We start from the raw sequence: 26,023 nt of genomic DNA, 5'->3' as shown, positions 1-26,023 counted from the left end.
TATTGGTGAAAAATATCTAATTCCCTCCATGGGAATTTAGAATTACCATTTGGAATTGCTAGGCGGGCATTAATTCCATTGTGGAGTTTTATCTCCCGTATGCAGTTATCAGACTGTGCCACATAAGAGGCTTTGATAAGTTCACCTGCATACACCCCAGCATCAGTGGGTAGGGTCTGACACATCCCACTCTGACGAGTCCAGTGTCAGACCTAAGACGAAATGCTGGTTAATAGAGCAAACGCCTGAAAAGCCAACATCTAATTTTTGATCTGATTTTTGATATGCTCTATTGGTGAAAAATATCTAATTCCCTCCATGGGAATTTAGAATTACCATGATAAGGAAGTGTCGTAAACCTTGAAGTGCCAAAATAAATGAAAGTTAATTTAGTTGAGAAAACCTATAAACACAAAACTTCTTTGAATCACTCATTCTTCCACCTTGCACCAGTTTTTGTAGAGACATCTATGGAGAAAAGTTCAAACTTCTTTTTTTTTATTTTATTAAGATAATTTAGAGTCACTTTAACCCTAAGGTCTTATCGTGACTACTAACTGTAGAATTTACATTAAATTACAGTAGGGTGACGAATGAAAAAAATATAAAAGTTTTTGGTATTTTAAACTGAACAGTTAAATTTTTGAATACAGACCAGTGTCTTTGAAAAACTTGATAATTTGTTTGCACAGTGAAGGAGATGAGTGTGTCCCCTTAATATCCTTAGGTATACCGTGGTACTGGCGCCATTTGTCATACAGTGAACAGTCTGTTATGATGTGCTTCACAGTCAACATACTATTGCATGCTGTACAGATGGGAGGTAGTTTCTTCTCAAGGAGGTAGCTGTGACTTATCTTGGAGTGGCCAATCTGTATTCTAGTTATTAGGACTTGATCTTGCCTGTGAAGGTTGTGAAGATAGTGTTGTACTGTAGATTCCGTTGTTACTTCATGGAGTTTGCTGTTCGAAGTTTGAAGCCATTTTATCTTCCACTGTTGGTATAATTTTGTTTTAGCATAGGCAATAATGTCAGTGTGAGGGGTAGCTATTGTTAGATCGCCTAGCGGGAGGTACAAGGATGTGTTTCGATGATGGACTTTCTATTGCGTTTAATACACTTTTTGAATCAGAAAAAATGATGGAGTTATTACAAGTGCTGGTTTTCAAAATATATAGCATAGCCTGCTTTATTGCATACAGCTCATTAGAGAAGACTGTATAGTAGTCAGGCAAAAGGTATAGCATGGTACGTTCAGGATATATAATTCCACATCCATTTCTTTCCTCACATTTTGATCCATCAGTATAGATTGCAGTGTGCCTTGGGTATTTATTAGAAATTTCAAGAAATAATTGATGGTAGTGAGATCTGTCAGTTTCATCTTTGACACAGTAATTTATTTCAAAGTTAATTTTTGGAAGGGTAATAGTCCATGGTGGGACATTAAGAGAGTTGTCTGTGAGGAGTATTGGAGGGATATGTAAATTTAGTTCTTCAAGAAACTTGGCTATTCTGACATTGAAAGGCTGTGGTTGTAATCCTGATTTAATGAGTGTACCTTGATGCTTGTTAGGAAAAGCATACAACTTAATTCTTGATTCACTCATAGTTGCTACCTTGAGCGCGTAAGTCAAACTTAGTTGTCTACGTCTAATTGTGAGTGGTGGTTCATTTGCTTCTATTTGAATGCTGGCTACTGGACTGGTACGGAAGGTTCCTAAAGCAATTCGAAGAGCTGTGAACTGGATGGAATCAAGGATTTTGAGTGAAGACATTCTTGCAGAATTGTATACAATGCTGCCATAGTCTAATTTAGCCCTAATAATGGCTTTGTACGTGTTCATTAGCACTTGGTAATCTACCCCCAGTTCTTTGCTGCCAGGATCTTCATTATGTTCAGTCTTCGCAAGCACTCATCTTTAAGGTTTTTCAAGTGAGGTATCCAACTTAATGTAGTGTCGAATAAAACTCCTAAGATTTTCATAGTTGTTACTGTTTCAATTTTGTGATTGTCCATGTACAGCTCAGGGTCTTGTACAGTATGTTTACATTTGGAGAAGAGTATGCATTTGGTTTTAGTTTTGGAAAACTTGAACCCTGTAACTTTAGCCCATTTTTGGATATTATCAATTGATTCTTGAAATAACTGTTGAGTAGTTAATTTATTTCTTCCTGCACTTAGTATAGTCAAATCATCGGCAAAAAGGCAAGCCTTTACTGGTAGGTGAATGTTGGAGACAATGCCATTTATTGCAACGAGGAATAATGTGACACTGATGACTGATCCTTGGGGAACTCCACTGTCAATGGTTACTTCATGTGAAAGAGTTCCACTTGTCCTGACTTGAATTCGGCGATCTTTAAGGAAATTATAAATGAAGTGAAGCATGTTTCCTGAAATATTATGTTTCATCAGTGTTTCAATTAGATAGTCTTTCCACACCATGTCATATGCCTTCTCAATGTCTAAACTAACAGCTATGAGGTGCTGATTATTTAGGAAAGCTTCTCAGATTTCTGATTCTAAACATATCAGAGTATCTGTTGTTGAACGTGCTTGACGAAAACCATTTTGTGCATCACTAAAAAAGTGTATATGTTCCAAATACCAGCGTAATCTCTTGTTAACAATTTTCTCCAGTAGCTTACACATTGTATTTGTCAAGGCGATGGGACGATAATTATCTGGGATCAAAATGTCCTTTCCTGGTTTGAGTATAGGCACTACAATAGCACAACGCCATTGATCTGGAAATAGTTTGGAACTCCATATATAGTTGAAAATAGCAAGTAGATAATTGAGTGCACTATGTGGAAGCTGTTTTAAAAATTCATATGGAATGGTGTCTGGGCCAGGACTAGATCTGCCGCATTTGTTGAGTTCTGTAACCATTTCTTGTAACTGTAAAGTATCATTATAAGCATAGTTGGGTGTAGGTACAGTTTCACTTAAGTCTATTGGATCTCGAGTAGTTTTCATGCAAAGAAATTCAGGTTCATAATTGTTATCGCTAGAGATTTTTGAAAATGATTTAGCCAGTTGATCAGCTATTTGTTGAGGTTCATTTACAATTGACCCAACGACTGGATCTCTTAGAGAGGTAATACAGAATTTATTGTATTTGCCACTTATTCTTTGGATTTTATTCCACATAACTTTTTGTGAAGTTTGGCAGGTTAAGGAGGAGACGAATGTTAACCAGGAGGTTTTCTTACTTTATTTTATTTCGTGCTATTGCTCGGTATTTTTGAAAATTGATTTTATTTTCAGGCGTAGGATTTCTTTTGTATAGGTAGTAAGCACGGTTTTTATTTTCGATAGCCTCTTTACAGGAGTCATTCCACCAGGGAACTGTTTTCTTGAAGGGCAGAGGAGCTGTTTTTGGGATGCTCTGGTCAGCAGATTTAATTAGTACTTCAGTGAAGTCTTGAACAATATCATTGATGTGCTTAGAAGGAAATTTATTTGTTGGAGTTAGATCATTTAAATAGTTATTTACAATCTTTCTAAATGATTGCCAATTTGCCTTATTTAAATTCCATTTACAGTATTGGAGTTTTGATGTGTTGTGTAGAGAACTTTGATCATCATTAATTATGATGGGGAAGTGGTCACTTCCTTGTAGAGTTGAATAAATGGACCAGTTAAATAGTGCAGCTATGTCTGGCGTACATATAGTTAAATCTATCCTACTGTATGTTCCGTGTGCTATATCAAAACGAGTTGGAGCAGTTGAGTTCAATAATACTAGAGTAAATTCATCTAGTATCTTCTCTATTTCTTTCCCCCTTGCATCAGTATTGCGACTACCCCATAAACTGTTGTGGCTATTAAAATCACCCATCAAAATGAAGGGTTTGGGGAGTTGGTGTATTAGGTTTCTTAAATCATCAGCATGAGATATACTATTCGTAGGAAAATAAACATTACATGCACATATAGCTTGTGGTAGGTATAATAAAACTGCGACTGCTTCTAAATCAGTAGTTAAAGGAACCTCTTGATGGTGTAAATTATTTTTAACATAGATGGCTACGCCTCCACTTGCATGATTTGGATTAATTCGGTTTTTATAATGTATGTTGAACTGTCTTAAATGGGAAACAAAGTTGTCTCTAAAGTTAGTTTCTTGTAGACAGACAACTGAAGGCTGATGTTTATTTAGTAGAAGTTGTAAATACTCTCGCTGTGATCGAAAACTGTTGAGGTTCCATTGAAGTAATGATATAGTCATAAGAATGACAAACAAGTGTAGAGATAATTTTATCATCATTATGTGAGGGAAGTAGAGTTATCGCTGGAGTAATCTGGAACTAAACTGTTAATTGCTTCACCTCGGTTTTCACTGCTAGCCTTAAGCAGTTTCTTGACTATTCGAGTATTCCTGTTCTTAATGGATTTTTCAGTGTAGTATGGATATAGTTTTTGAAGGGCTTGGGCTAAACTCTCTAGATCTTGGGTGTAATTGGAAGCTATTGCTGCAATGTCATTAACTCCAATACTGTTTTCAAAAAAGGATTGGAGTTGTAAGTAATTGAGGGGAAAGGACTGAGGGTTGGCTTCTAGAACTTGCTTAATTGGCTTAAGCATATCACTAATAGTTGTGCTTTCTTTTTCTGTCCTTGGTTTCTTGTAAGTTTGTTTTGTCTTGTGTTTCCCTGCCTGTTCACTTGTCTTAGGTTCAGTTGTTAGGGGAGGTTCCTTAAAATCAAGGTCTTTTCTGCCTGCAGTTTCACTGCTAGATAGTGATATTGGTCTCTTCGATCCAGCAAGATGAACACATGAGGGGTTTTGAGGGCATTCCAAATGAGAGGTTAGAGTCGTTTCGACTGAGGGTAAAGGCCCACAGTTTTGATTTTGAGAACACTGAAGAGATGTGGATGTAGCAGTTGTCTGAACAGCAGTTTGTGAGGGAGTACAGGTAATATTTTCTTGACAGTTTGTTTTAATTTTTTGTGTATCCTCTACTAGTTGGGGAAATTCTGTTAGATTGATCTTGCCACGAGAATGACTGTTTTGATTTAATGAGGACCCTTCATTTATTATTTCATCATTATCAGGACAGTTTCTAGCTAAGTGCCCCTCAGTTTTACAAAGAAAGCAGGTGGGTGTGTCAGAGGATAAATAAATCCAGTAATTGGTACCCTCATATTTGATTTGGAGTGAGTCTGGAAGTTTGTTGAAGTCTTCATTTTGAATATAAATCTGTCTCCGAAAACTGAGAATGTGAGAAAATCCGGGGATTGTTAAACCTGCTCTAATAGGTGATATCATTGACATTGGTTTAATGCCGAGTTTGAGAAATTCTTCTTCAATAACAATATTAGGAATCACAGGGCAAACATTGGATAGAATAACTCGTTTGTTTTTAGTTAGGAGAGGTCTTATTTCCAAGGAGACATTATTTTGAGAATCTTAGGATGTTTTGAAATTAATTCTTCAACACACTTTTAACTTGCAAGGAAGATACATATTCTTCCATTAGATATCCGCGAGACAAATTGGATGTTACTAGGGCTAGTCACTTTTCCAATTGCTAGTATATAATCTCGGATACTAATACCATCGCAAGATTCAATAACAATAGCTTGATCTTTGGTAGGGTAGGATTGCATTGCTGCAGAGTAACTTAACCTTGGATTGTTAGGAGATTGATTAAGAGTGTTAGGAACAGTAATAGAGGTTGTCATGAGGTTACCTGGTTCACCGGTATGGGTGGGAATTATGCTTCCTTTATTCTGTCGATTCGTGAGGTTACTTGAGACTTGCTGATTTTCATTATTTAGATTCAGTGAGTTAGAAAAAACTTGCCGACCTCCATCAACAGAGGCGGCCATTATCGGTTAGCTAACAAGATGAGGTTATAGGTATGAGATTGATCCTGTAATGAACACTAATCTCCACAACGCAGATTTAAAACCACACTCACTACAAAAGTACTTAGCAGCTTCACTCTGGTGCTTCAGACGGTAAATTTTAGCTTAGAATGACCGATTATTCAATAGTTCCAAGTGACAATATTACACGCGAACATCATGTAAGTCACTGCCATCTTGACCTGTCACTCAAACTTCTTGATGTACACCAAAACAAAACAAAGAAATCCAGTCAGTTTAGGAAACTTCAAAATAACATATTACACAGTTATTCAGTAGTGACATCTTCTGATCAATGTCCCAACTTTATGCATTAGCAGTTTCAAGTTTTGTTTGATAGTTAGTGTTCCTTAAGGAGCTACTTTTAATTATGCGGGGTTGAGGTGTATCTCCCGGTACAAAGAATATTATGGCTTAAGTAACTATATCCTAAAACAAAATCTTAACATAATATTAGTTCCTTTAACTCAGCTGATCAACTGGATACTGACTGAAGGAATTATTCCAGATTGTTTGAAATTTACAGTCATACCTGTCTTTAAGAATGGTGATAGATTGGATCCAGGCAACTATCGACCCATTTCAATTGTTCCAATTATATTAAAATAATAGAACATTGTATAAAGGAGCAGTTATAAGCATACTTTGAAAAGTACAATTTATTAAATACCACACAGTTTGGTTTCAGAAGTGGTAAATCCACCATTAAAGCTGTAGAAACTGTTGTGACTGAGGTAATACAGGATTCTGATTCTTACCACATAACGTGTGCTACATTGATAGACCTCATTACAAGTAACAAACTTTATACCGGTTCCGTATTGACTTTAAATATCTAAGATGAAATTCTACAAGAATTTAATTGTATAAAGTCCACCTGTTCAATACATGTTTGCCATTAAATAAATGGTCTGTTTAAAAAGCCGCATAGGACATTTCAAGCTAGCCTAGAGGTCACCATCAGCTAAAATAACATAAAGAAAAAAGACGTATAACAGAAACAGTTATGCTATAAAAAATTCGAGATAAAATACAATCAACAAATGCAATGGAAGTCTATGTTTAAAATGTACATAGCTTCAATATTAAGATACACTCAACAAATACAATGGAAATCTGTATTAAAAATGTACATAGATTCAAACTTGGACGAATTTAGTTGTAAGTGTGGGTCCAACCGTATTTAATACAATATTGGTTGGCTGAGGGAAATACTTTTAAAAATGGTTTTAATATTTGCATATTACATTTTTTAAGTATTTCAGTATTTCTTTTTAAATATTTCCTACAGCCAAGCAATATTTTATTAAATCCGGTTGGACCCACACTTACAACTAAATTCATCCAAGTTTGAATCTATGTACATTTTTAACACAGATTTCCATTGTATTTGTTGAGTGTATTTTAATATTGAAGCTATGTACATTTTAAACATAGACTTCCATTGCATTTGTTGATTGTATTTTATCTTGAATATTTTATGTATCACTGTTTTTGTTATATGTCTTCCTTCTTTATGTTATTTAAGCTGATGATGACCTCTAGGCTAGGTCGAAACATGTCCTATGTAGCTTTTTAAACAGACCATTTATTAAATGGCAAACATGTATTGAACAGGTGGATTTTATACAATTAAATTCTTTTAGAATTTCATCTTAGATAAATGTTAGACCTCAGTAAAGCTTTTGATTCCATACCATATGATTTACTAATAAGAAAGCTCAACTATTTTGGGGTTAAAGATGTAGAATTATTATTGTTAATTACATCCTATCTCAACGATAGACGTCAAATTGTACAAGTTGAAAACCAAAAATCTGTATCACGCAAAGTAGAAACAGGCATAGTTTGGGGATCTGTTATAGGACTTTTACTCTTCCTCATGTATATAAACGATATTGTAAGTAATTTACCCTGCAGGTCAGTATTCTATACAGATGATATCACTATCATAACAAGTGGTAAGGAGATAAAAGGTTAGAGATGCTAGACAAATCATCCAATTGATTGCAGGCTAATAAACTATTTTTAAATAGCAACAAGACAGAAGTTATTTAATTTCACTTACGGTAATTAAATCAACTTTAGATGCGAATGAACATAGTTGTATCAAATTATTGGGAATACATTTGGAACTAAGTTTTGCTGGTATACATACTCACACACAAAAGGTATGTAAAAGATCTAGAAGGTTATTTTTTCTTTGAATACTGAAAGAGTCAGTTAGTAGTAATCAGATGTAATCATACTATGCTTTCTTCCATTCACATTTATCATACAGTACCATATTAGGGGGGGAATTCAACAGGCGCACAAGATGTGTTTAGGTGGCAAAAGAAGGCAATAAAATGTACAAAAGGCAAGGCCATTAAGGAGTCATGCAGGACTAAAGTATGTTTCAAGAACTTGCTATTATGACTCTCCCATCACTACACATATTACATTGCATCCTTAATATCAAAGAATCCTGATGATCTGACATTTTGTAGAAATGTACATACATACGATTTACAGAGAAGGAATGATTTAGATTTACGACATGTTAGACAGAAAATGACACAAGAAAATTACAGATATAATGGGATTAAATTATACAATAAGCTACCTATCCAGTGGAAAGATAAGCCCTTAAATAACTTCAAAACATATCTCAAAAAATGACTGATATTAAACAGTTTTTAATCACTATCTGAATTTGAAGAAAAAGTAACGCTATTGTCAAGGGGCGAATATGTAAGTCAGCACCTTCCTAATAGGTAGGTAACACTGGTAGTTATGATCGGATGTACTATTCAATAGACTAATAGCCCTAAGCTTTCATTTTACCTTTCAGTGTACTGTATATAAATCTTTTATATGTAGTGCACTGTTTAATGGCAATTAGATGTATTTAGATTTTCCAAACTGTAACTTAAATATTATATTTTATTTGACTTCGTCTATTGCAATGGTATGTTGTCTAACGGCACTAAACTATATTGTACCGGGCGAGTTGGCCGTGCGTGTAGAGGCGCGCGGCTGTGAGCTTGCATCCGGGAGATAGTAGGTTCGAATCCCACTATCGGCAGCCCTGAAAATGGTTTTCCGTGGTTTCCCATTTTCACACCAGGCAAATGCTGGGGCTGTACCTTAATTAAGGCCACGGCTGCTTCCTTCCAACTCCTAGGCCTTTCCTATCCCATCGTCGCCATAAGACCTATCTGTGTCGGTGCGACGTAAAGCCCCTAGCAAAAAAAAAAAAAAAAAAAAAAAAAAAAACTATATTGTATTATACCACTTTTTATATTCTTTTAATTAGAGTTTTCAAATTATTCTTCCTGAGCAGTGATTTGTTTGTTTAAAACTGCCTGCAGCAACATCCATTTCTGTTCAGTTCAGCAGAGTGTGAATGGTGCATATTTGCTTTGGAACCATACGACAGATTTCATTCTCCACTCATTTCTCTTGTGCATGAATCTCACAAGCTTCTGCACCACTGGTGTCAAAAAGCTTTATCCGGAGAAACTGGTTCGCAATTGACTTTCAATTCTTGTGGGTAGTGTTCAAGAATGCTTAATGTTGTTTATATTTTAATTCAACTGTGACTCAGTGAATTTAGTGTCCAATTTGCTGATAAAACATTTCAGCTTGCATTCAGCAGAAGAGAAGCTAGTAATTACAACTTTAGGATGTCCCACACCAGTACTAATCATAGAGAAAACTGTACAAAGTAAAAGCAGACATTTTACATGTATATTCAATTCAAATGTTTCTGATAGAGATAATTGGATACATAGCTGTGAAAAGAGCCATTCATTGTACCGTTTTCCATGTTTGTCATTTGTCAGGAAGGATAAATGGACCAAAATAGGAATGATAGATTTAAATCATCTAGCAGACGGGACAGAAAGCACAAAATTCTTTAAGCCTATCGTTTGGGAAATGGAACATTGCTAAACAGTTAAAACATTGAATACAGAAAATCAGTGCCTATTATGCATAAAGAAAAGATTAAGAACAACTGATCCTGTAAAAAGTTGATTTATTTGAAATTTCATTCTTAGTCCCTGAAGCATGCTAAGAGGCAGTATCATTGTTGAATTGCTTATCACCCAAGTGCTTCTTCAATTGTCCGAAGAGATAGAAATCACTAGGTGACAGATTGGGGCTGTAGCGAAGATGGTCAAGTATCTCCCACTGGAAGTGCCGTAACAAATAATGCATGCTGTTGGCTGCATGTAGTCTGGTGTTCTTGTGCAGCAACGTGACACCTGTTGAGAGAAATCCAGGTCGTTATCTGTAAATTGCTTCCCAGATGCTCCAGTGTATCATAGTGAATGGCAGCATTCACTGTCCCTCCCCTGGTGGAGAAAACAACCAGAAGCACATTGCTGTGGTCCCAAAAGACTGCTGCCATAACTTTCTTCGTAAATGGAGTTGTTACGACTTTCTTGCAAGTTAGAGATGAGGGGTGTTTTCATTACATGAATGCTCGTTTCATCATAAGAGTTGCATGATGCACCCACGTTTCACCTCCTGTAACAATATGTCACAGAAATGAAACTCCTTCCTCACTGAACTGCATCACAAGCATAAGAGACAATGCCACCTGAGTGGTTTTCTGATATTCTGTGAGGTGCCTGGTGTCCACTGTAAACACATCTTTCAGTAGTCCAGCTGCTCATAAATGACAGTGTACACACTAAAACCGTGCAATGAATGAGTCTGAGTTCATTCCATCCCCATTTCGACTACCCAGCATGTTTAGTCAGAGAACAAGACTTCTGCTAAAATGAACAGAGACAGACTCACAAACGAACAAATCTGGACAGGCTCGAATCAGCCTCATTCCTGCAGTCAAAATGTGCAATATCTGAACAGTGAGCAGTATGAATCAACCTAAACTCAGTAACAAGCACAGTATACCAGATCATTCAATTGTTCAGTCACCCGGAGAGTGATCAAACTGCAAACTGATGCCATGTTTCTGCTTCTCGTGTATGTGTTATGAGTATTATATGCAATAGCTATACAAGAAAGTTTGGAGAACCAATGCATATGGCAATAGTGTACCAAATGAGTGAGTCACTTGAACTTGCAAGTTTCGCAGCTGCTCAGCCTGTCCACAATCTTTTCTGTTCATTGTGATCAGACAGCATGAACAGTTTGGTACTCATTTGTTCAGTGAACTTGGGCAGCTTTCCAAATACTCATTAAACAGATTGCTCAAGCAGGAAGCTCTGAACAAGTCTAGACTGACCAGGATACATTTCTTGTAAATGAGTTTGAGCGAGTCTGCACATCATTTTGCACAGTTCTAGTACACACTGCCCACTGAGATGGTGAGTCCATTAGCAATACCAATATAAATGGTCCGTTATTGGACATTATAAATTTTCCAGCTAACTCATTCCTGGTTGCCTGCGTTTTGCCCCTGTGTGCTAGGTTGGGCTCGTCAGTTGGTACCTAGCACACCTACCAAGACGCATAGCTAGTGCATACCGTGGAGGCCACTGCGTAGGCTACTTGAAGACACCGGCAGTGGTAATGCACTATGAGAGACTTTGTCTCACCACAAAAAATTGATGCCAGCTTGGCCATCAGTTGAGACAGGTGTAGGTGTGCTAGGTACCAATTGATGAGCCCAACCTAGCACACGGGGGGAGGAAACGCTGGCAACCAGGAATGAGTTAGCTAGAAAATTTATAATGTCCAATAACAGACCATTTATATTGGTATTATAAATTTACTCATTCGGGACAAATATTTCAGATTCCCTATGGGAATCAACATCTATATCAACCATTAGCAATGCCGCTAAGTCAAATGCAAAATATAATCCCGGATCAGACTTTCAATATGACACACTTTGTCAAATGTGATGGATGCACTTGGCCAGCCAGATCATTGCTCATCTTTCACATCCATCCTGTTGCTATCGAACTCAGAGCACTAATGTCGAACCTGTTTCCATGACATTCATGTCGTACAACTCAACAAGTTGCCAATTAATTTTTGCTGATGAGGTGCCCTTCATAGGAAAAGACTGAAGCACACTATACATGTCCACATTTGACAATGTTTCCATGCAAGCAGCCATCTTACAAATAATATTGCAAGGATCTGATGGAACATACGGACCATCTGATGGCTGCATGATAAAGCTCTAATCTCCTGCGGGGTATCCTTTCCTGTCATTCTTTTCACGTGTCCATACCATCTAAGACTAGATGCCTCTATCCTGTTCTGTAGTGGCTCTTCTTTTACTGCTCCTATAGCTATAAAGGGGCCAAATAACAAACACAGACCCAAACACACATTCCCTTCATTTATCGTGTACAATTTTCATAGATTGGCCTGTTCAGTCACCAGAAAAACATATATAAACTGAAGTGCAGTGAGGATTTTAAGAAAAATAATGTGTATTTGGAACAGTCGATGACAATACCAAATGACAGTACATATTTATTTAATGAGAACAGAAGAAATCCTATAAGTGAGATATTGCTGATGTTTGAGAAATAAATGTTTTTGGAGAGCCTGGATCTTTTTGGTTCTTTTATCAAATGATACTTATTTTACACATCTAAACAAAGCCTACCATATCTTCACTGAGGTACCACAGATGAAAAGCAAGAGCAGTGCAACTGCAGTGCATTCTGAAAACTGGACCAGCAATTTACTAGAACCAAATGTATCAAAAATAATCCAAATAAGTGCAGAATAGGTCTGATTTCTTTTTTTTGCTAGTTGCTTTACGTCGCACTGACACAGATAGGTCTTATGGCGACGATTGGACAGGAAAGGCCTAGGGATGGGAAGGACGTGGCCGTGGCCTTAATTACGGTACAGCCCCAGCATTTGCCTGGTGTGAAAATGGGAAACAACGGAAAACCATCTTCAGGGCTGCCAAAAGTGGGATTTGAACCCACTATCTCCTGAATGCGAGCTCGCAGCTGTGTGACCCTGACCGCACAGTCGCATAGTTTAGAACTTGCTGTTAGCAACATATTATGACAAGTATGATATGACCAAGCAAAGCCTTAGATCGATTCCGCTCACCATTTCACAAAGTCCAATTGCATTATTCTCTATGCAAATTGTGCATAATGGAACACATGAAAACTCAGATCTTTCATACAATATTATTATAGGAATTTACAGAGAATTCAACCAGCCATAAAAGGGAGAACAAGAAAGAGTGACAGTCATGACACAAGAGTTGTTCAGATCATCAGGTGAGACACGATGCAAGATCTTAGTGAGTTAAAATGCAGTGATCTTAGGACATGGAGCCACAGCACAGCAGAAGGGTATATATATTAGGCTTTGCATGCAGGAGTACAAAAGGGTATAAGGCTCATACAGAATGTCCACAGCTATAAAGGTAAAAGTTAAGGAGAGTAGCAGAAGCTGAAATCCAAGCATAACAGGAGATCAGACTGGAGAACAAAAGTATTTTGAGTTTAGAACCTTAGTGCTTATTATACATGGATTGAACGTCAAAACATTCTGACAGTCACTCAAACGATTCAGTGTAACGCTTAACTCATTGCCAAGTAGTTATTTTCTTCCAATTAATTCACTTCTGTCTGTGGATGTACTTTCGATGGCTGAATAGACCAATCCTAGCATGAAACAAACATCCACACAGTTGCACAGTATTATTGGAGGAGGGCATGGTTGTACTGCACAGAGTTTCTGCGCTTGTCTCCTGGCCTCTTCTCATCTGCGTTGTTCCCCTTCAAACAGACTGACAGCAGCAGGGATGGTCCGGCATCAAGCTGAACGGTCTTGAGCAAGCGTGTCCCATGTTTATGGATTGAGACCCGTCATCTTCATAGTGTGCTCAGGTTGGTCCTTGTAGCACCTCATACGAGCTCCACGAGGTCTGGTGCCGGAACAAAGTTCACCACACAGATTTCGGCATGGAAATCTGGTATCACTCATCTGGCGGACATGACCAATCCATGTAAGCTGATGACCAATGATGGATGGTTCTATGCTCTTGGCATGCGCTTTCTCAAGAACAGCAATGTTGGTGACGTGGTCTTCCCTTTTGATCCTAAGGATGGATCGTAACTTTTGTTGGTGGAAGCACTCAAGCTTTTTCAAGTCACACTGGCAAAGGGTCCAAGTTTCACAACCATACAGCAATGTTGTGATGACAACAGCATGGTACACCATGAGTTCACGATCAGGTCTTTATTCATGACTATACAACTGAGCTAAGTGGTACAAACATGTCCAGATATGACAAGAAAAATGACTTTTGGTGATTAGAAAAAGTATGTTTCAGGAATTTTACCCAGGTTACATCAAAACCTTGCTAGATTTGGAAAAATTTCTAAAGAAGTACAGTATTAAATGCATCCAACATCATACGCTGCTGAGGCAGAAAGCAGAACATTGGAGAACTCAGATCCCATCGCTGAGTGCATCAGTGAAATCTGACTTTCTAATGAAGACTTAAAAATACGGAGCAATCAGATAGATTTTTAGAATTGGCTTTACATCGCACCGACACGTCTTATAGCAACGATGGGATAGGAAAGAGCTAGGAGTGGGAAGGAAGCGGCCGTGGCTTTAATTAAGGTACAGCCCCAGCATTTGCCTGGTGTGAAATGGAAAACCATATTCAGGGCTGCTGACAGTGGGGTTCGAATTCACTATCTCCTGAATGCAAGCTCAGAGCTAACCCCAAGGCCAACTTGCTTGGTCAATCAGATAGCCTTTACTCTGGCGTTCACCAGGATTTTCCTACGACAAACTCACAGCTCATTCACTGTGCATGAGAAAATAATGGAGTGATTTCATCATATTCTGTTCCCTGACTCCAGGCCTGAGTGTGTGTGCGCGTACACTAGATGACCTTGTACACGTGTCCAGTGTCCGCTTTGGATGGATGAGTCCCTTTAGGTAGGTTGATGGTCCCCTCCATATAGGAAATGACACTGGAACGCATCACAAGTGTTTGGCCTAATGGAGAAACAAGCGGAGGAGGAATCCGTTACTCTCACGGTTCCCCAGGGTCGTGGAGGCAGATGAACTGGCTCTGAAAGCGCACCTCAGTAGTACTTTGAGTCTGTGGCAGTTCGTTGCAGTCTCTGTGTTTGATCCTGCATGTCTCATTCCATATGTGCCGCAGGACATGGCTCTGAGATCATAGTGCATGGGTCTCTTCCTGGCAAGCTGTGATCCACCCTAAACAAACCCACGCCAGTCTTACTATTTCCAAAGTCCAGCGGCGATGGGATATGGATGGTTGGGGGCAGGTTACGGATCAAACTGGAAGCCCCTAGTTCGGGTCTGCAAGTAGGCAGCAAATGTCTGATGGTCGTCTCCCTGAGACCCTGTGACTACTCATGAACTCGGTCCTGCATCTTTGTTTGGACAGGTCGGTTTAGGATTACCACTGCCCCCCCCCCCCCCCCAAATGGAGAAGGCCCTAGATAAGGCGGGCTAAACATCGGAAGTCACATCTTATGTCCATCAGGGTGGCCGCACCCAGCGGGTCACCCCTCGTGCAGTCAGAAATCAAAAGCAGGAAAAGTGTCACACACTGAAAATTGGAACATGAAATGTGAGAACTTTACATGATGTATCAGATAATGACAGGCCTGAGAGATGATGATGATGATGCTTGTTGTTTAAAGGGGCCTAACATCTAGGTCATCGGCCCCAGGCCTGAGAGAAAAAACAGCTCTCATTACCCATGAGCTCTCTAGACTCAACATTAATGTTGCTGCTTTGAGTGAAACCAAACTATCCACGGAAGGCAAAATTACTGAGTTTGATTCAGGATATACCATCTCCCGGAAGGGAAAGGAGGAGCAAGAATGTCGCATCCATGGTGTGGGATTCCCTGTGAAGACTAAACTAGTTATTGTTCACCAACTTACTCCCAATGCAATCAGCGAAAGACTTATGACTGGACAGGTCATTACACTCTCAGAAGGTACTTTTATGATGCTCATATCCGCCTATGCTCCAACCTTAGATGGTGATGATGATGTAAAGGATGAGTTCTACAATCAGCTGAGCACAACCATCTTCAAGGTACCATCTGCAGCTAAGCTCTTAATCCTTGGTGATTTCAATGACAGAGTAGGGAGAGATAATCGGCTATGGAAAAATGTGATGGGTAAACAAGGAGTTGGCAATTGTAATGCAAATGGACTATTGCTTCTCGGTCTATGTGCAGAACATGAACTCTTCATCACCAACACTCAGTTTCGACTGCCTAACCGCTTCAAGACTACGTGGATGCATCCTAGATCCAAGCACTGGCACATTCTTGATTATATCATTAAACAGCATTGTGATAAGAAGGGCATACTTATTACCAGAACAGCAAGAAATGGTTATGATAGTTGGACTGATCACAAACTCCTTATATGTCAACTCTGGATCTCCATATACCCTAAACCACCTAGGCATCTCCAAATCTTGACCAGAAGAAAATTTAACACGTTTTAACTTCAGAATGAATCATTTGCCACAGAATTTCAGAATATGATAAATGTACAACTAACAGTTAATCCAGTTAGCATGAATGACGTTCAGTAAGAATGGGCCACTTTGCAGAAGATAATCACAAAGTCAGCCGAGGAAACCACTGATTTTGTAAAGCAGATTTGAAGACGAGGAAATTTTGTGCCTCATAAATGCAAAAAGAGAAGCCTATCTATGCCATCTTCAAGATCCATCCTCCAACACGAAGAAAGCACATTTTTTGGAACTCAAAAGAATGTGTCAGACAAAGATAAGAGAAATTAAGAATACCTGGTGGCAACAGCGAAGCTCAGAAACTTCAGAAACTATCTGATGATTGGGATCTGAAGAACATTTATGCAGGAATAAAAGAGCTGTATGGTCCATCTCGCACTTCAACAGGTACACTGAAATCTGCTGAAAACTCTACCACTCTTACTGACAGCCATGAAATCCTGGAGAATTGGAAAGAGCATTTCTCCATCCTTCTAAATCGTCCTTCCACTGCTGATGAAGACTTTCTTCGTGATGTGCCTCAACAGCCTGAACAACCATACATGGCAGTTCTGCCAACTTACCAAGAATTCAATGCAGCTCTCAATCATCTGAAACCCAGAAAAGTGCCTGGCCCAGATAACATCCCTCTGGAGTTAATTCAAGCTGGTGGTTAATCACTCAAAACGATGATTTTCACTCTCATCCTCAAAATTTGGAAAGTCAGAGAAGAACCTGGTGAACTAAAAAGATGCCACTATCATCATAATAAACAGGAACGGTGAACGCAGTGTTTGTGGTAACTATCACGATATATCACTACTATCTATTTTAGGTAAAATTCTTGCAAGAATTCTGCTTAACCGCCTCCAGGTTATCTTTGAGAGAGTCCTCCCAGAGTCCCAGTATGGATTTTGAACTTCCAAAGGCACAACTGATCTGATCTTCTGTACAAGGGCAACTTCAAGAAAAATGCAGGGAGCAACAGAATCCTCTCTACTTAGTATTTTACAACCTGGAAAAGGCATTTCACTCTGTTCCAAGACCTGCTATGTGGGCGGTACTGAAACACTTTGGCTGTCCTCAGCTTTTTGTTGATCTGGTTCACGTCCTCTATGATGGCATGACCAGGCAGATTTGCCATCAGAATAGGATACCAGATGAATTTTCTAATACTCATAGACCGAAACAGGGGTGTGTGCTTGCTCCAACACTTTGCATATTATTTGGCTGCCATGCTACATGAATTTTCTACAAACAATCCAGATATGGAGGTTATGTATCATTTTGATGGAGGGCTTTTCAATTTAGCAAGACTTTGCTCCAGGAGGCTCACCCAAGTTACAAAGGTAAATGGTGTATGCAGATGATGCTGCATCACCTATAGTCACACCAGAGGAATTGCAACAGTCAGTTAACTGCTACAAGAGTGCATATCAATGTATTGGTCTCACAATTAACGTTCAAAAAACCAAGGTCCTGGCACAACCTTCACCAGGCACAACCCTTCCACATTTCAACATCTCCATCTCAGATACTCCACTGGAGCAGGTAGACCACTTTTCATACTTCGGTAATATCCTTTCTGTGCGCTGTAACTGTGAGCAAGATGTGGAGAAGAGAATTGGTGCTGCCCATGCAGAATTTGGATGACTCTCACACCGAGTGTTCATAAACAAAGACCTGACTGTGAACACGAAACTCATGGTATACCATGCTGTTGTCATCTCAACATTGCTGTATGGTTGTGAAACTTGGACCCTTTACCGATGTGACTTGAAAAAGCTTGAGCGCTTCCACCAACAAAATCTTCGATCCATCCTTAGGGTCAAAAGGGAAGACCAAGTCACCAACATTGCTGTTCTTGAGAAAGCGCACGCCAAGAGCATAGAATTGTCCATGATTTGTCATCAGCTCAGATGTATTGGCCATGTCCGTCGGATGAGTGATCCCAGATTTCCACACCAAATCCTGTAGGGTGAACTTTTTTCCGGCACCAGACCTCGTGGAGCCCCCATGAGGCGCTATAAGGACCAGCTTAAGCGCACTATGAAGATTACAGGTCTCAATCCACAAACCTGTAACACGCTTGCTCAAGATCATACAATTTGGTGCCGGACCATCCCTGCTGCCGTCAATTTGTTTGAAGGGGAACGATGCAGATGTGAAGAGGCCAGGAGAGAAGCAAGAAAACTCCGTGCAGCACAACTATGCCCTCCTCCAACAATTCTGTGCAATCTGTGTGGACGCTTATTCCATGCTAGAACTGGTCTGTTCAACAATCGAAGGTACAACCATAGACAGAAGTGAATTTACTGGAAGAAGTTCATTTCTTGGAAACGAGTTAAAGCCACCGCCGACGAATTCTGTAATTAGTCATAAAAGGTATTAGGCTCGTACATTCTCAAGAGCACAGCACATCTTTCTGTATGGATTCATATGGGTTAACTCAGTTAGCTTGTGAAGTTGAAAGACGGTTTCAAGAAAGATGTTCCAAGATGTAAAACAGTCCATAATCTCTATCAAATTTCATGAAACTGGAAGTATCCACCCTAATAAACAAAAAAAGCAGTGCAGGGTTCTCAGCGAAGAAAAATTAAATGACACTGGTCATCATTTGTAAAATTCTCCTATAAATCACTTTGTCGTCTTGCACAACAAGTGGGTCTGTGCAAAAGGCTACTAAAAAGCTAATAAAATAACTGTAACATATGCTCTTCAAGCAGGTGACGCTGTACGAATGTGCACATTTTGTGAAAGGAGTCTTTAGAAAATCTATACAATGGACAAATAACTTAGACCCACATTTAATACTGTTCTTGGATGAGGCCTGGTTCCACCTCCATGGAAATGAGAACACAAAACAATCGTTACAGGAGTGTTGTTATATCTGACTTCATACGTGAAATGCCCACCCATGATGCATCATCAGTGATGAAAGAATCACAGGATCAATGCTTTTCTTTTTGAGAATATAGCTGATTCTGTTACTTATGTGAATACCATACTAAATATCTTTTTCAGAGAATTAATCAACAGGGAACATAATTTGCATTTTTTTTTTTTTCGAAAGGACACTGCCACTGCTCACACTGCAAATAATTCTATGAGAGAAATTCATCAAGGTTTCCAGATATAGAGTTATTAGAAGGGATTTATGACCCACTCTGTCCCCTGATTTATCTGCCGGTGATTATAATCTCTGGGGTACATTAAAATATGCCATATAGAAGACAAACCTGCACACCATACAACAAAATAAACATAATTTTCATCAAGATTCTTGCATGAGAACTACAGAAAGTGATAAATAATTTCCTAACGATGTGCCAAAAACGTGTGGAGAATGAACGCAGGTAGTTTCAAAACCACTTTTCATAATTTGGTAAGTAATGAACTACTTACAATTGAATCGTGCAGTCGAGTAAGGAACTAAGTCAAAATCGGCAATTTTCATTTTATTGCCTCATTTACCTCACATAACCAAGCCCTACATTTGGTAAAGGAAAGAAATAAGTCAGCCTTCTCCTTGTGGGAGAAACAGTGGATGGACATCAGGCATATTCTGAAGAAACGCACTAAGTCGATGACTTAACTTGCAATTCATGACTTAGTTCCATTCTTGGCCGCACGTTGCATGCGATGTAGGTATAACAAGGGATATTTAAATTTACGGCGTTGGTACAACACAAAGAACAACATACTGGAGGGAAACAGAAATCGTACGGTACATGGTGGGTTATAGTGTACAGTATTTCAGTTTGTATCTTGGTGGATGACAAAGTGATCTTTGTATTACGTTTGAGAATATGATCCGAAAAGGAAGGCACAGCCTGAGAGCCATAAACATAGTGTTCTGAAACACGCAAGACTCAGAGGACTGGCATATGTGAATAAACGTGGGAGAGTTGTGGAAGGCAAAGAAACCGGTTCTGACTGCAGGTAACTAAGGAGCTTGAGAAGTATTACTAGGGATTGTTTAGTAAATAATATTCTAACACACAACCAAACTTTCTACTCTTGTTTTAGATAACAATATGTATTGTACAGATTTATAATTAGTATTAATAATCTGTTATTCTTCTAGATGCAGAAAGAAGTGCTTTGAGATTATCAACGAAGAGGCTCGCATGTCCATTCTTTCCAAGTTTCTTCAACTTCCCAGTAAGGATGCACAAGATTTACACTTGGAGCGCCTCATCGAGAGGAATGAAACTCAGACCAGAAGACCGAGGAATGAAAATTCAAAGCAGCGAGCGGCAAGTTTCACTTACTTTGTTGTGGAGTATTCCGTATCATAATGCTTCTTCTTCGTGGAGAAATTCCCAGGGATAAGAGAGGAACCAATCCAAATACCAGAAAGATACTGGAAGATGTCACTAAACTGATATCCGATCATATTCAATCATTCGCTCTGAAACGGACTCATTACGAAGGGAAAGAAGTGCATTGCTTAGATGCCCGCTCAACTATTATAGAAATGCACAACATGTTTGTCACAAAATACCCAGAGTGTGGAGTCAAGTACAGCTTCTACAGAACTTGTTTTGTTGAGAATTATAACTACCGATTCGGACGACCACAGATCGATGTCTGCAGCAAGTGTGAGGAGTTCACAGCTAAACTTAGGATTCCACATATTTGTGAATCAGCAAAGTGTGCAGCTCAGGCTGAATATGATGTTCATAAAAGAAGAAGCAGGAAATTCTACAGGTCTTTGAAAGAAGTTGCAACACTATGCAGAACAAATGACAAAGTGACAGGCCTTGCCTTTGACTTTATGCAAAATCTGCCCCTCCCACACATACCGATGCAAGAAGTGTTTTACATGAGACAGTTGTGGGTGAATGTGTTCTGTATTCATGATCTTGCAACGGACAAGTGTGTTGTGTATATGTATCATGAAGGCCAAGGAAAGAAGGGTGCGAATGAAGTTGCTTCTTTCCTGAAAGATTATATACATGAATTTGTGTCAGAAAATGTTGATCAGTTACATGTTTTCTCTGATGGTTCTCCAGGCCAAAATAAGAACCATACAGTCATAAGACTAATGCTAGACCTGGCAGCTTCAAATCGATTTATGGAGATTAGACAGTACTTTCTCGAGAGGGGTTATTCATTCCTACCATGCGACAGGGACTTTGGGGTATTTAAGAAAAACATTTAAAAAGTAGACAGAGTTTATACTATCGAAGAGTATATGGCAATTACTGTAAACAGCAAAGCTAATGTTACAGTTAAGTTAGTAGACTCAAGTGCAGTATTTAATTTTGACAAGTGGTGGCCTGAATTTTTTTAAAAAGTGACTGTATCAGCTGAAACAAAGAATACTCCTCGTGCTGGAAATATTGCATTTTCTCCTTCTTCGTTTAAAGAATACAGATATAGGGCAGAGAAACCAGGAGTTCTTGTAGCACTTCCCTTCATAAACAGCATTGTGAAACATACATTTCATTTTGGGAAAGGTAACTTTTGCACATTTTCCTTGCAACCAATGGCAGCATATCCAGAGGGTGGGGTTCCAATAAAAGCTGAGAAGATTAAGGACTTGTGTAAACTGGTGAAATATGTTGCAAATGAGGATGCTATGGCATTTTATTTGGATATTATTTCACAGCCAATGAATTCTCCTTAGGTTAGTAGTCTCGGTTGTAATACTGCAGTTATTTGGCGCTTCAAGGTCATTTGCATTTGTTTTCCCTGTTTTTTTTTCTGTTCGATAAACTGTAAACAGTGCTTATGTATTGCATTATGCTATGTTTAATATATAACAAAGGTTGGTATAGTTCGTATGAGAGATTTATTCCCAACCCCCAAATTTTTTTCGGTGTTATTGGAGAAAGGAAGCAAGTCAAAAAAAGTTCAAACGGTCATAAAATTTATAAATTTTTCTTGAACATTTTCCTGTTACCTCCGTTACATATCTATCACTGATCTAAATATTATATAAAATAATGGGAAGTATTCATTGAAGCGTGTCGAAGAAAATCAGTGTTTTTGCTCTCCCGAAAGTAGCAAAATCTGACTTAGTTCCTTACTCGACTGCACGATTCAATTGTTTGTCATGCTGCTGTATGGTTTATTCTTCCGCTGCTGACCTCAATCTGCACGCAGCAAATGACCGCACACTAGCCCGTACTTCCCAATTCACAAAGATTAACTGAAACAGCAAGCTGGCTGAGCCCTAAGTGGGGTGAACCCAGAGTGGAACCCTACTTGCGTCCATCAGCTCGAAATGAAACACTGGGGTAATTCTGGTGGAGATCAAGCGCATCAAAAACTTTATTGTATCACTCTCCCAAATCATCACTGATCCAGAATGGAGAATTAATTGTATTTTTAGAGTGGAGTCTATCACAGCCACAAAATTGTAATGGGATCTCACAGATTTCATTTCATCCTGGCCATTACACCGTCAAGTCTCTCACAGTGCACTGACACTGCCTGTATCTCCAACCAGCCTACGCAATAGCCTCTACTATACACACTAGCCATGCATCCTGGTAGATGTGCTAGTTACCAACTGATGAGCCCAAATTGGCCCACTGGGGTGAAATGCAGGCAACCAAGAAAGAGTTAGCTGGAAAATTAATAATGTCCAATAACAGACCATTTATATTGGAATTATGTGGTAGGTTTCGAGCTGTCAGTGGAGAGTTGGCGTGGAATGACATGAGTACACGAATAAGCTTGAGGGGAGCTTACAAAAGTAGGAAAGATCATAATATGAAGATAAAGCTGGAATTCAAGAGGACAAATTGGGGAAAACATTCATGTATAGGAGGAGTAAGGAAATGTTCAATAAATTTTCAAGTTCTTTGAAAATGTTTAAGAAAAAGCTTGTGTGGAAACATGACTGGTCTGGACTGGTTATTGCTGTGCAGACGGTAAGGATAGGACCTGGACAAGACCAATGGTCTGGACTGGTTATTGCCGTGCGGATGGCAGTTAGGATAGGATCTGGACAAGACCTGTGATATAAGGACAAGCAAAGGGGCGCTTTTTTGTGCTGGGGTTGGTAACGGATTATGATTATCATAACTGACGGGAATGAGACCACGTGAAACTTTACGTTGGCCAATAGGAATGCAAGTAGTTACTTCAGCAATGAAAATGGCTTGTAATACTTTTCATTAGGTTATAAAAGTAAGTGTATACTTTTGGGCAAGATGGTAGAATCCTGGACATCACTATGAACACATCTCTCCTCTGAAACGCATTCCAAGTAAGATTTCATTACTTTCCACTTAAGTTTACTTATAACGTTACAAAAATATTGTCTCCAGGGCTGGAGTTTTACCAATGCCGTTAAGCAATTTATAGGGAATCTGCCACCTGGGCGATAGCCCTAAATGCAGATGATTGATTGACTGATTGATTGATAAGGAAAAAATCAAGAATTTACTACAATTTTTTCAACGTCCCAAGTAGATTTCAAGCACCAGAACTTGTGAAAGGTGTGGGCATGAGTTAAGCTAAAGCAAAATGAAGTGTGAACAAGACTCGTATAGTTTTTTACGTCTTGTTGCAGAGTTGCACGCAGTGGTCAATGTCATTGGTGTGTTAGTGGGTGGAAAAACGAGATTTTTGACGACATTTAAACAGTCATTATGTGAAATTAGTTACTGTGTGGCTTCCACCAAAACCTCTCCCTCGTAAGGTGAAATTTGAATTGCGTTTCAGTATTCTGCCAGCAAGCTGTAACCTCCACTACATTAAAGAAAGTTCCATACAAAATATTCTTGTTCTGTATTCCACATTGGTTACTTTACACTTTTTATTTATATGTGTTTTTATTACGCGCTGGTTGCTAACGGAATCTGTGAGTGTGAGTGGGGTAATCAAACGGGCATTTAAACTTCATTATTATGTTATGATCAGCAAATAGTGAAGTTCTATCTCATATTCTTAAGCAGACCTTACACGGTCAATAAAGCTGTCAGTACCGAAAAATATTGACAGTAATACTGATCGTGTGTGGACTGGAATGATGAAATGACAGCCAGTACTGAAGCAGATCCGGATTTCCTAATCTGTGGGCGTCAGTACTGTAGAGTGGTGGGGGTCTACGGGCTGTACTAATGCCCTCACCAAGGCCCAGTAGACGTGCTTGTGAAACTGCCAAGTAGGCCTATTGCAAAGTTTATTGAGCTATATGAAACGCTGCCAGAATAACCGTACCGGTAGCACAATATTTCACATGTTTCCATAACTGCTGTACTGATGGAAACTGGTGACATTATAGCAGAAAACTTTCAATCTTCAAATCTTTCTACCAGTTGCAAGATACCTCAATGTCAACGCTAATATCTTTGCCACCGATAAACAGGTCCGCGTATTTGCATTTTGCCTTATTAGAAAAGACTCTACCATTCCTAGTAATCTCGCAAAAGTAGCCTCACTCATTCGGAGATAGTCCTCATAAACTTCTGCTACACTATATTTCCCTAAACAACTTCTCTTTTCCTAAGCCAATCTTTAACCCACCGTTGACGTTTAATACTGTGTTTCGTGCAGAATGCTAATATGATACCTACACATGCCCGTCATTTACGATCCATTTTGATAGAATACAACAAATGCATGCTATAAATCTCAATCCGTATTGACGGTTATTGACTTTTTATTTGTGAAGTGAGAATACCGCAATGGTAAGCAAGTGCACTACTACTGACCAAAATATTGACAGTAATAATGATCGTGTAATGTCGCTACAATATTGGTGCGTACTGTCAGTATTACTGACCGTGTAGGGTCTGCTGGACCATATCTGTCAACTAAATACTTTACCTACCGATATAGTACGCTCGTTCATCGGATCGTGAGGGCATCGGACCAAATAAACAAATATGCCGCACATATTAACATTTATGACACACACTTTTCTTCAATTCATAATCTCCAGGTTACGAGACATTGTACTGTAGTGACACATTAAACACAAACAAGCACGTGTCTATTATAGTTTATTTTTCTTTTAAATCTTCTTCTTCTCCTTCTCCTTCACCATCTTCTTCTTCCTCTTGAAAGATTCATCTTCTTGCTGATGGGGGGTGGGTTTCGGACTATTACCAAATAAGAGTAGAGACAATACACGACACTTACGGATTTCGCCTTGCTAAAATGGGAAACAATTCGACGGTGGCGCTCCTAGTGACTTGACCTGAACAAATCGCGCTAAATTCAAATATCAATGGAAATGTATATACGGAAATGGATAAATAAATTACGTCTAGAAAGAAAGTGGTATTGAGATATTAACTTCGAAGTTGCTAAAGCAATTCTGGATAAAGGAATGAAGAATTATTTAAAAGGTTATCATTCAAAGACTGAAATTAGACATATAAACAAGGTGTGAAATGGCTTGATCTTTCATTTATGCATTACTTTTTTAGCTTTAGCATACGTGCCTGAAATCTTATGGTTGGATTTGTCTTTTATCCTCGTTTAAAAACAATATATCATTACATTAAGACATTTGTCAATAAAAATATCGGCACATTCCTTACACATATGATGCAATGAATTAACATTTAATAGCTGGACAATTTTCCTCTTAACATGAAGCCTACTAACAGAAAGAAAATCTATAAAATACCGGCTTTAATCTGAGAAGAGGGATAAAAGAAAGAAAAGTTTGAAAATGTTGTCGATAGTGATGCTTTGAGGAATATT

The 26,023-nt window shown here is 38.8% G+C and overlaps 1 protein-coding gene across 1 annotated transcript in view; it reads right to left on the bottom strand.

The window, feature by feature from the left end:
- LOC136885715 (asparagine synthetase domain-containing protein 1) overlaps positions 1 to 25,420 on the bottom strand; it is a 141,715-nt gene extending 116,295 nt beyond the window's left edge. The window contains exon 1 of the mRNA XM_067158442.2: positions 25,143 to 25,420. Coding sequence (XP_067014543.2) covers positions 25,143 to 25,208 — 66 coding nt within the window. The 5' untranslated portion in view covers positions 25,209 to 25,420. The remainder of the gene's footprint in view (positions 1 to 25,142) is intronic.
- Positions 25,421 to 26,023: the final 603 nt, after the last annotated feature.

Source organism: Anabrus simplex, chromosome 1 (assembly GCF_040414725.1).
Source record: "Anabrus simplex isolate iqAnaSimp1 chromosome 1, ASM4041472v1, whole genome shotgun sequence".
NCBI lineage: Eukaryota > Metazoa > Arthropoda > Insecta > Orthoptera > Tettigoniidae > Anabrus > Anabrus simplex.
Note: the sequence above shows the minus strand (reverse complement) of the source record. Positions and strands in the feature narration are given on the sequence as shown.